Below are 13428 nucleotides of genomic sequence, written 5' to 3' on the forward strand. Positions count from 1 at the left end.
CCTGAAAATGTATATTTTTGCTCTTTGTTAGTGTGATACATACTCTTTATCCAAAATGCATTCTTCGAAAATCTATATAACATGCCCTCATATAGAAAGAATACATGATCTACTGATAGATGTGATAAAAGAGGCATTTTAAGTGAAATATATAGAAAAGTAATGGGAAAGTTGTTCACATGTGACGTCACACATCTTTGTCGCATTGCCAATGGGAGGATCTACATTACAATAATGATCTAAACTTCAAATACTCATAACTTTCTTATTATTCATTCAATTTTTCTCAAACTTTCGTTTATTTGTTTCTTTGATTTTTCTGTTTTTGCATAAGCTATCATGATTCAAGGGTTTCATTTTCCTTTTATATAAACATTGCAATTAACACTTGATTAGAAATATATCGATCACGATCCAATACATTTCATTTCTGGAATGATAAAAAAAAATAATTATTATTTCGACAATAAAGTGCAATCACCCGATAGGAAATATCAGTAGTAGCAAGATCCAAATTGTTTTATTGGGCACCCCCTGGGTAACCTTTCCCATCTTCAGTGCCACTTCCAGACCTATACATCCAAACGTGTATGGGGGTGGGCTGCAAAATACAGGGCAACAGGGACTGCGAGGTGCCCAAATATCCTCGTATATTGGTAATTTTATGACCGAATGTATAATTTCTGCAAGTTTCATATCATGTAAAAAGGCTAAATAATTATTGAAAAAAAATGTTCGCTCGCTTCGCTCGATCGAAAATTAAAAACTGTGAAGTTGATATTTGGGCAATGATTATCAGCCCCCCTTGAAAAATTGTGCCTATACGTCCATGCCTACTACCCCCCCCCCCCCACTTTGCTCATTCTTGCCCCCCTGACGAAATATGCCAGGTAAGCCACTGGTTTTCAAGCTTTGCTTTTGCAACGACCCTTGCAACCATCCTATTTATTGTGTAACAGAAAATACCACTTAATATTTTTTCATTTATGTATGATATATTTGATGATTTATGTACAAAAGTATTGTTCATTATCTTGATGACGAAATTCAGATATGTATTTTCTTGTCCAGAATTTTGTTATGAAAAATGTTGCAAAAACCAATAAATGAAATGAAAAGAAAGCTTGACTAGAAGGGAAAAAAAAGAAATGCAATGAAAGAGGAAGAAAAATAATAAGAAGTAATAAGAGGAAGGAGAGAGAAATAAAGAGGAAAAGAAAAAATGTGGAAATTTTGTTAATTTGAAGCTAACACTGCAGTGCTAAGCGTGAACAAAATTACTTGGTCCAAAACACATCACATACACTCACAATAGGATGCATACCACTGAGACACTTTGGGGTGGGAGTGGAGCAAAAAACAATTTGAGTTTGTCAACAATTGAAAACACAGAACTAGCACAATGAAAACATATATTGTATTTACACACCTGAAACAGTGATTCAACATCATGTTTCATTTATTCGTTTCATTCTTCATCATCTTGAGAGTTTAACATAATTTATCTCATAATCACTTGCATCTTCATGAAACACAAGAAAATATTTTAGCTCAGTTTTCACACTTATTTCTCCCTTCTGTAATAAATTTAAGGTACCGGTATTCCAAAAAAGTTTGTAAAATCTAAGTACATTCGGTTACATACCTATTAGGGCAGAATATATGTTTAGCTTTATTACTCTTATATGAGGGAATCTACCTTACATAACAAGTGATAGCACCTCTGGCAGTCTCACCTGCATTACACAATTCAATATAGTACCAGTGCTGACTTTGAAAACTATGAAATAATTATTTACAAAAAACACCATTCATACAATGATATAATACTATGCTCATTGACCCTAAATGACATTTGACCTTGATCATGTAACCTAAGACTTGTCAGTGATACTAGATTACCCATATGTCTACAATTCATAAACTATATCCATAAACTTTGAAAGTTGTGACAGCAATTTAATAATTACCACCAACTTGGACAAAGTTCATTGACTTTAATGACCTTTGACATTGGTCATGTGACCTTAAACTCGCACGGGATGTTCAGTGATACTTGATTACTCATATATCCAAGTTCTATGAACAAGACCAATAAACTGTCAAAGTTATGATGGTAATTCAACATATACCACCAACTTTGCCAAAGTTCATTGACCTTAAATGACCTTGATCATGTGACCTGAAAATCACACAGGATGTTCAGTAATACTTGATTACTCTTATGTCCAAGTTTCATGAATCAGATCCATAAACTTTCAAAGTTATGATGGTAATTCAACAGATACCCCAACTTGGCCAAAGTTAATTGACCCTAAATGACCTTTGACCTTGGCATGTGACTTGAAACTCAGGCAGGATGTTCAGTAATACTTGATTAACCTTATGTCCAAGTGTCATGAACTAGGTCCACATACATTCTAAGTTATAATGTCATTTTAAAAACTTAACCTTTGGTTAAGATTTGGTGTTGACGCCGTCGGAAAAGGCGCCTATAGTCTCACTCTGCTATGCAAATAGACAAAAACATTGATACTGATTAAACTATTACATTATCTAATTTTTGTTTATGAAGTAACTGCTGTTTAGTAAAAATATTTTTTCAGAGATCCGATTTGAACCTTGTAATTTGATTTTTTTTCTTTATCCCAGTAGAAACTGGAATTACGCCAGTTTAATGCACATTGATAATGAATGGGGAATTAAAAATACAAGTTGTGAATCTTGTTCCATTAATGATTTCTGCTTTACTAGCTCCATGCTGTCTTTTCAATCAAGTTGGACAAACCAACACTTTGATTTGGGTTCATTGTCATTATTTTGGTTAATTCCATAAAAACTGCCGGATTTGCGCCCGAGATGCTGAATCGACGCCAGTTTTATGTATATCGATATGAATGGGGAATTGAAAATACAAGTTATGAATCTTTTTCCATTAATGCTTTCTGCTTTACTAGCTCCATGCTGTCTTTTCCATCAAGTTGGACAAACCAACACTTTGATTTGGGTTCATTGTCATTATTTTGGTTATTTCCATTAAAACTGCCGGATTAGCGCCAAAGATGCTGAATCGACGCCAGTTTTATGCACATTGATATGAATGGGGAATTGAAAATACAAGTTATGAATCTTTTTCCATTAATGATTTCTGCTTTACTAGCTCCATGCTGTCTTTTCCATCAAGTTGGACAAACCAACACTTTAATTGATTTGGGTTCATTGTCATTATTTTGGTTAATTCCATAAAAACTGCCGGATTAGCGCCAAAGATGCTGAATCGACGCCAGTTTTATGCACATTGACATGATCATGATGATGGGGGAATTGAAAATACAAGTTGTCAATCTTTTTCCATAAATGATTTCTGCTTTTCTAGCTCCATGCTGTCTTTTCCATCAAGTTGGACAAACCAACACTTTGATTTGGGTTCCTTGTCATTATTTTGGTTATTTCCATAAAAACTGCCGGATTAGCGCCAAAGATGCTGAATCGACGCCAGTTTTATGCACATTGACATGATCATGATGATGGGAATTGAAAATACAAGTTGTCAATCTTTTTCTATGAATGGTTTCTGCTTTACTAGCTCCATGCTGTCTTTTCCATCAAGTTGGACAAACCAACACTTTGATTTTGGTTCATTGTCATTATTTTGGTTATTTCCATAAAAACTGCCGGATTTTGCTGGATTTACGCCAGTATAACTACACTTGATAGGGTAAAGTTGTAAGTGGTGAGGCGCACCCGCGATTCCCAATGTGATACCGTAATATTAATATTAACGTCATCGGTCGAACGAGATCTCCAAACTCATGAATATTAATGACCTGCCGGATCGACGCCAATATAGTCTCAACCGAAAAAACAGGTAAAATTGTGAATAGGATTGTATATTTCTAACTTAATGTAGTGAACACAAAACTTGTAAGTGCATTGAAAAACAACAAACTAATAATCATTATGCCATTTAAAATTATGCTGCCATTATATTCACATTTGATCCGAAATTTTATCATGACGTCATCAAAATGGCGTCGGAACTCAAAATTCCCATTTTGCTACTTATGACGTCATCATAATTATGCAAATTTGACTGTAACTCCGTAAATGATGGTCAATTTTCGCTCAGTTTCTTATATGTTGTAGCTGAGGACTTACTCTACTAATGAGTTGGCTTTATTTACATTTTAAAGAACGGATCATCCTAAAAAAATTGCGATTTAAAGAGGCATGTAATTTTTGCTCATTTTGCGTGTAATCTCTATGGGAAATGTCTTTTTATCAAAACTGGAGTCTACATTCCTCTATTTCGCGAGCCATATCTCCAAGTTGCCGGTTTTCTCTGAGCTTTGAGTACTGTTGTAGTTGAGATTCTAAGTTATCGTAACTGTGGTCTCCAATTTCCGATCAGATGCCGGGATCATGCCCGTATTTCTCTTGCAAAATTGGATTTGAGATCCTCGTAATTTGTTCGTGTGTAAAGTCTAAGGGAAACAGTGTAGCTCAATTGGGAAGGCATCAGACTTGCGTCCTTAGGGTCCAAGTTTCGAGCCCAGGGGTGAACATGATATTTTTTTCCTTTTTTGCTTCTTTTCAACATTTCACAAATGGTCCTTTATGACCATTACAATGTATATAAAATAAAACATTGGACAATAAAGAGATTAAAATCCCTTTTAATGTACAATATGTACATTTTCTCGTACAATAATTATGTGTATGACCTTGTTTTCGTCAGTCGCCATTCCAATTAAATGAACCCTGTTCAAATCACCCCTCACGACGTTTATGTATTTATATACCATCAACAAATTTTATTTTAATTGATTTTCAATGAAAATGATAATGTTTCAAAATACAATAAATAATTTATCAACAATTTCTGTATTCCCCAGCAAACCAAAGGCCTCCTCCACCTGTACATTTACCACTAGATGGGATTATTCGAATCAGTAGTGGTGAAACGAACGGATATCCTTTTTACGACCTTCTTTTGGGCTTTTTGTTAGTAAATTGGTAACTATACTTATGATATGTTTTAATCTAATATGCAGTTGATGCTTCCACTGTTGGCACAAAACCATCTGTTCAACTTCTTAACGGCTCCAGTGCCGTCCTACCCTGTCAGTACAATCATGCTGTATATGAGATGTACTGGGTATACCACAATGGCCATGAAGAATATGAAGGAGACACTCTTGTCGAACTGGACATGTACTTTGACATTGGTAAACGGAGTGGTAAGGGCGTTGACGAAGGGCGTTTCAACATCAGTGATGACTTTTCTCTATTGATCGAGCCAGTCATGATGAAAGATGGTGGTCGGTACTCCTGTATTGTGTCTGATATAGCATCGGGAATTCCATATAAGAATTACACTGATGTCACGGTATATGGTAAGTTTCTTGTTACCATTTAGAACAATTTTCTTTTCGTCTAGATCATTTAGAGTTGGTGTAAGATGGATTTTGAGGGCTAGAGTCCAATTGACGCCTATTAAGGTAATTTCAACACGTAGAAGCTTTAGAGATTCGAGCCTATACAAAAGACGAGTTGGGGAAAGTCCATGGTCTATCTACACTCTTAAAATAGTTGGACAAAAATGCCAAACTTTTAACCAATCCTGGGTAACATACTGTTCACACAACTATTGGTTAAATTCTGCCCAAATTGGGTTATAAAATAAAAACTAATAATTGGGTAATAAATTGGTTCAATTGGATAATAAATGCCCAGAAGTTGTTGTTTCATCATGACTTTATTCAAGTTCAAAGACACTGATATACAATATATACATAAAGAGACCAGGTCCATCGTTTCCATTCCAAACAAATGGCAGGTCAGTACATGGATTACAAGACAAGTAATACGTATATATACCAATATAGAGAATTATTTAGAGTAACATAAATGCAGGAAAATAATTAGTAAAAGCTGTCGTTGATATCACGTTGAAAAAAAAAAAAACACTCAATCAGTCTTCTAAATCAGAGCTGGATATGTAAATGGAATTAATCAACTACTGCATACAACCTGAAATGTACAGACAACATTACGAGAGGTGTTTTGTACCCAATTTCAACTACGGTATCTTCTTAATTATATATCTTTTTACCTTTTTACTAACATACATTACATAACACAGTGGACAATATGTTGTCCAACATTTTAAGTGTCTATCTATCTATTTATCTATCTATCTATCTATCTATCTATCTATCTATCTATCTATCTTTTATTTTTTTTTAAAGCAGTATTTCTGCATTTATTAATAAATCAAAATTACAAATTTATAACAATGATATAAAATCAAACATACATACTGATCAAGTTACAAAGGTGACAATTGTATAGTAGTTAAGTAGATATATAGACATAATATTCATGTAAACAATAACAAATGAATTTAAATGCAGAGGCCAGCTATCGTAAGCTGAAAGCTTGAAATAATAGCAGCCAGGGGAAAAGAGGCTACATGGAAACCATAATAAAAATACCGGGTCTTTATTATTTAAAAGTGATGTCACTTATATTGCTTAAAATATAATAAAAGGAAAGGGGGAAGGGGCAAGATGAAGTGTGTGCAAGTGAGTGCGAGTGCAGGTGAGAATTTATAAGTATTTAGATAAAAGGTACCTCTTTAGTGAAGCTTTAAATGATATAAGAGATGCAGCTTGTTTGATATCATTCGGAAGGGTGTTCCAAACATCCGGGCCGTGATGCCGTATTGTTTTGTGAGCAATTATTAGTTTTGGGTTTGTTAAATGAAAGTCAGATGAATGTCGAGTAGGGTATGAATGAATGTCTCTATTATAGACAAAAATATTTCGAAAGGGTGTTGGTATAGTGTTGGTGGAAAATTTGTACATAAAAATAGCAGTTTGATAAGTGTGAATATCGTAGATCTTCAATGTTTTAAAATAATGAAATATAGGATCAGTATGAGCGAGATAATGGGAGTGATGACAAATGCGAAGTGCTTTCTTTTGAAGGCGCAATATTGAATCGATTTTGATTTTGTTACTATTTCCCCATACAATATTACAATAAGATATATACGATAAGATAAATGAGTTATAGAGCATAAGTAACGATCTTTGAGAGATATAATATTTTAATTTATACAAAATGCCTATGCCTCTTCCTGCCATCATGCTTATATTACGAATGTGACCACTCCAAGTTATGTTAGCATCGATCACTACACCTAAAAATTTAGTTTCTTGTTTTTCATTAATGGGTATATCATTGATATAAATATTATCGCGAAATATATGTTTAGAATTAATGTGTTTGAAGTACATGAAATTTGTTTTATCTATGTTAAGTGAAAGTTTGTTTGATTTAAACCATATTGATAATTTCTTTAATTCTTGATTGAGAGTTGCAACAAGTTGTGGTGTGAATAAAATATGTTGGTGTCATCTGCGAATAAAACATATGTAAGTAAGGGTGATGTGTTCACAATGTCGTTCATATATATTAAAAATAATAAAGGTCCCAGGATTGAACCCTGTGGTACTCCACATATTACGGGGCATATATTAGATGATTTGGATTTAAAATTAACATATTGGCGTCTATTAGCTAAATAATCTTTAAACCAAGATAGTACGATCCCTCTGATTCCATATGTCTTTAGTTTACTCAGTAATATGCGATGGTCCATTGTATCGAACGCCTTCGATAAATCCATAAAAAGTGGAGAAGCCAGGGAAAAAAATATTTGTTTAAGTAGATATACACTTATCCCATCATGGCCACTGGATTTGCTGGGTTTTAAGGATCGAACAATTTCTAACATTTCCTGAATATTTGTAGGGTTGAAAAATAAGGAGTGTTCGTTATGGTTATCTAAATATTGTGAAAAATCATGGTCATTGGTAACAATTTTCGAAGCTAGGTTTGGACCAACATTAGTAAAAAATGAATTGAATGCGTTTGCAATAACACTGGGGTATCTGATGTGGTCACCATTTTCTAAAAATTCATCATTGTCTCGATCATCTTTTTTCTTACCTAGAATGTCATTTATTGTATGCCATAAAGTTTTGTTATTGTCTTTATTGTTTTCAATTTTGTCTGAGAAGTAAGATTTTCGTGCTAAACGGATTACAGATGTTAATTTATTACGATATTTTTTGTATTTATTTTGATGTTCTATTGTAGGTGATTTAAGTTATATCTTATACAATCTATTGCGAGTAAATATAGATTTAATTATTCCTTGAGTGATCCATGGTTGTTTATTCTTCTTTTTGTTTGAAGTTATTTTTGTCAAAGGTACGTTTTTATTGTAATAATGAAGAAGTTTGTTTATGAATATTTCATATGAATTGTTAACATCCTGCTCTTGAAAAACATCTTGCCATGTTTCTGTAAACAGATCTGTTTTTAGGGAATCTATGTTGCGCTTGGTCTCTTTTCGTCGAGTAGTATGTTCTGTGTTGCATTGTTTATGTAAGCGATAGGTGCTTGAACATATCGTGAAAATAGGTAAATGATCAGAGATATCATAATATATTATTCCATTATTATTGGTATTAAATACATTTGTAAAAATATTGTCAATAATTGTATGGGTCGCATTTGTTATCATCGTAGGTTTATCAATGAGAGGTTTAAAAGAAAATGATGACATCAAAGTGATCATGTGTTGGCCGAGGGCAGTATAAGGTATTGAGAGATCTATATTAAAATCGCCCATGATGTAGATGTCCTTATTTTCACGAGATACAGTTTCGAGACATAATTCTAATCTATCTAGGAATATATCAACAACGCTGTTTGGTGGCCTATATATTACACCGACTATTTTATTTTTATGTTTATCATCGATAATTTCTATGAATAAAGTTTCTAACCCGTCAAGTTGAATATCGTCCCTTATTTTATAATGCATATCATTGTGAATATAAAAAGCGACCCCACCTCCCTTACCTTGTTTACGATCTATATGGTTAAATGTATAATTATCAATTTCGAATATGGGAGGGGTTGTTGAGTGTAACCACGTCTCGGTCATACCCATGGGTGTCGATCAGTATTCTTGGTTGGGGGGGATGATGACACAAAAGTTCTTGTGGATGGGGATCTTTCAACATTACCCCCACTAAAATCACAAGTTAGGACATTTGGGAGTGATTGATATGCATGGTGTTCTTGGAAATTCCTTCATTGTTGTAGTGTACTGTACTTATATAATTTTTTTTTAAAATTCAATTTGTGTTACAAGTAAGCCTATTCTAAACTCATACGAAAGAAAAAATGACAAAAATCATCTGGAACATGTACATAGTGATCTGTTGATTGAGCATGATGTATACACAGGGGCATCGATCCATTTTTCAGATGGGGGGGGGGGGCAAAATCATGAATCAACGTTCCAAAGACGCTCGATCATATAAAACGAACAAACTCACCCACACACCCCTACACCCCCACACATAGGCCTATATTTTATATATATATATATATATATATATATATGAATCATGAGAAAGAGACACATATCTCAACCTCACCAACAATGCGAGCGCGAAACGCGAGCTGAAAATTTTTAGTATGACATGAAAACAGGAAAAATGTACCTGTTTAGGTTTGCTTGTAGTAACTCATGAGGAGCTTAGATACATGTATCTCACTAGAGAGCGAGCTAAAATTTCTTTATATTCTGACGTGAAAGCTTGATATTCTAAGCACTTTTGGTACCAATGATTAAGATGGGTATCTAGAAGAACAATAGATGCGAGCGCAAAGCGTCAGCTGAAAATTTTAATATTTCGATCTGGACAAAAAGACAATTTAATGGACGCTTTTAATAAAGAACAAGATATATATCCAACAAAAGATTATTGCAAATCGAAGCGGGAGTTCTTTTGAGGTATAGAACTGAAAACGGGACATTCTATTCACCTATTTAATCATGAAAAGTATGGGGTTTTGGTACAGAAATGATGCGAGCGCGAAGCGCGAGCTGAAAATTTTTATATTCCGATCTGAAAAGCAGACATTTTGGGCACGATTTCAGATCAAAATCGAGTTGGTATCTTAATCTCGCTTGCTGGTTTCAGTGTAGCATTACAATCTTATTTTATTTTTAGTTGCACATGCGGAATTATTGGGAGGGGGGCAAAACGATATGTTCCCCCCAAATATTTTCATTGGTGGGGCTATTACCCGGTACTCTAATAGCTATATTGTCATTCCTTAGACGATTTATCTTGCCACCCTTTTACTCCCGTTTGTTTTTCCACCCTTTTGAATTAATTGATTTATTAAAATTAATTCATTCACCACTGGTGGGATGGAACACCCTAACAACAAAAGTTGTTTTTCGTTGGGGTCCTTTTATGTCATGTGTTAAAAAATATCATATACATAAACATTTCAAACTTTTTCATCTTGAACTTCCACCCATCTGTTTAATAGTCCTGAAAAAGAATGTTTTCATTTAATAACAATATACACAAATTGCGAGGGAAACAAACTGATTGATGGCATACTATAATCATCATGATCAAACTTTTCATTTTTTCATCATCATTATTATAATTTTTCTACCCTAAATTATTGGGGGGGATGATAATACAGGCCATCCCCCCACTTGAAATATTGGGGGGGGGGGTATATCCCCCCCATCCCCCCCGTGATCGACACCCATGGTCATACCTATAATAGAGAATGGAAATTTATTCAATATATTTAAGAATTCACTGAAAGTTTCAAAGTTCTTTTGTAAGCTTCGAATGTTTATGTGCATTAAGCTAAAGTGATTTGGTTTATCGTTTCGATTTTTAGTATTAAAAGCTAAAATAAATTCTTTAGCAGTGTAATATTTGCTCTGGGGGGCAAATACTTCATCATTAAATATGTCATCCAAATGAGGTACATTTTGGTTTGCAGTACGATTGGGAGTGCTCGGTGCATGCAAGGTGCTAGGAGGGGTGCATGTGTTTTGCGTTGAGTGTATAAGGGTGTGTTCACGCGTGACGGTCTGACATACTCAAGGCTAGTGGCAACCTGTATTTTTGTGACAGTTGCTACAAAAAAAAATTGGGGGGGGGGAGAAGGAGGAAAAAAGGTAAAATAGCTGTTTGCAAATAATTATTTTAAGATAAAACATAATGTTCGTGGGATTCTATTACCCTCAACAAAATGGGCAACATTGCCTGGATAAAGAATTGAATGTATATACATAGTATAGCTGCACATGGTTTTGTGTACACTCAGCAAACTGAACGAACAATAGATCAAATAAAATTGCATGTATTTTTTCCATCACAATAAATTAGACAATGTTATTGTTCAAAGATAAGGGGTTCAATTGCCGGTATGGCAATTACCCGGAAATACCGTAGATAGGGGATAAATATGTACACCGCAAACCAAAAGAAAAAAAAACGCCATTCAAACCCCAAGCACGTCGCTCAGGCCGCCATTCCAACAACCATTGCTCAAACCAATTTAACCAAACTTTAAACAATTTTTTTTTAGACTATTCAAAAGTCGGAACAACTGTTGCCAGAGCGACACACCCGAACAAAGCGCTCAAAGCTCCAAACAGCGCTTCTAACGCGTAACTAGTTTGAATCAAGCATCATTCCAGTGGCGTTCATAAACCATAATTTGGACATACATAAAGCAAATATATGAAATAATTATGTCATTATGATTATAGCATATAGAATGTGTAACAATGGTAAAACGATATCATTTGAATGACTAAACCTTGGGATGCTGAACATGCAAGCTAAAAAGAAGACATGTTTTATTTTAAATACTTGTTTTGATTGAATCTTGAAAATAGGAAACATATTCTCATTTGCATAGGCCCTTACATGCTTTGACTTTAACCTGATTGTCGGCAAAACTGATTCAAAGCAACGTAGGTGAAGCGAAGAATAAAGAATTTTTGCATCAATAAAAAAGATGAAGAAAATTCGTTGAAGTGTTTGCCTGGTTAGGATAGGAAATTTAGGCGAGAAATGCAAATGAGAAAGAAGACCCGAAAGGCACTGAGCATGTATTGATGAAAGAACATCCAACATAATAGACAATCTCGATCCCAATTTGAAATGACTATCTCCAGTATGGGGAAAGCCACTACACAAGTTGAATGGTTTGAAGGCATGTGTCGTTTTAAAATGAGAACAACATTTACGTATTTATGTCCAGGTGATTCCTGAATTCTCAATGAAATGGGTTGACAGTATGTCATACAAGGCCAACAAAAAATTCAAAAGTGAGACTGGGCTTTTTTTTAGATGTTATTTACGTGAATTATCAACGGAATATATATTGTGTTCCTGCGTTTGCCCAGGACGTATAAAACAATAAAAAGTTGGTTTCTGATTATAAAGAAGGCATTATAAGCCCTAAGGCGGGTTACCTATAGGGCCTAAATCACTAGCGTACCTACGGGGGGGGGGGGGGGGTCAGGGGGGGCACTCTGCCCCCCCTGACGAGCCACAACCCATACAAAATACATATCACTGCCCCCCCTGACGAGCTTGAAAGACCTTTTATGCCCCCCCTGACGAGCTTGAAGACCTTTATTGCCCCCCCCCCCTCCCTGACGAGCTTGAAGACCTTTTTTTTTTTTTTTTTGCTTGTCAATTTTTTTCTGGTACAATAACCTTAATTTTTGATTGAAGACCTTTTCTTTTTTTTTTTTTTTTTTTTTGCTTTGTCAATTTTTTTTCTGGTACAATAACCTTAATTTTTGATTGAAGACCTTTTTTTTTTTTTTTTGCTTGTCAATTTTTTTGGCGGCCGATTTTGCCCCCCCTGTGGAAAATCCTAGGTACGCCACTGGCCTAAATCCTAAAGAAGGTGCAAATATATCTGATCTGCACAGCCTATGAACAAGGTCGAATAGCAAAGTAATTATCTTGATGTGGCAAAACTTTACAAATGAATCACAGATCACTGTTTTTTTAAATTATTTTTATTATTATTACCATGCAGAATACACGCATGTTTTGTTTTGGGCTGAAATGCAATTTACATGGAAAATTATACGCAAGCCTCCGTTTGCACTGTAAGTGCTTTAAATGTAACCTTATTGTCGGTAAACCTGATTGTTCTATGTATTAATCGAAATGGAGTATGAATAAAGAAAAATCAGATTTACTTCAATAAAGAAAAAAAAAACACAGTCCTGGGTTCGCCAGGGAAGGAGAAATTTACGCCAGAAATTCAGGTGAAAAGGTCATGAAGTTAGGCGCCACATGAGATCATGATATGTGGGCACAATGAATGGATAAATGAAGATCCTTGTTTAATTGACAATAGGCCTATAGCTTGATATACATAAAAAGATAATAGTACAAAAGCAATAGCAAAGAATTTATACATGATATTCGAGGTAAATCTGAACAAGTGCAGTTTACATTCCATCGGTTAGAGCATGGACCTTTAAGTAGG

General features: G+C 34.6%; 1 protein-coding gene across 1 annotated transcript in view; it reads left to right on the top strand.

The window, feature by feature from the left end:
* The first annotated feature begins 883 nt into the window (after nucleotides 1–883).
* LOC129268034 (uncharacterized) overlaps nucleotides 884–13428 on the top strand; it is a 37134-nt gene continuing 24589 nt past the window's right edge. Inside the window, exons 1-2 of the mRNA XM_064105018.1 lie at nucleotides 884–890; nucleotides 5055–5396. Of these exons, the coding sequence (XP_063961088.1) occupies nucleotides 884–890; nucleotides 5055–5396 (349 nt within the window). The remainder of the gene's footprint in view (nucleotides 891–5054; nucleotides 5397–13428) is intronic.

Source organism: Lytechinus pictus, chromosome 9, assembly GCF_037042905.1.
Source record: "Lytechinus pictus isolate F3 Inbred chromosome 9, Lp3.0, whole genome shotgun sequence".
Taxonomy (NCBI): domain Eukaryota; kingdom Metazoa; phylum Echinodermata; class Echinoidea; order Temnopleuroida; family Toxopneustidae; genus Lytechinus; species Lytechinus pictus.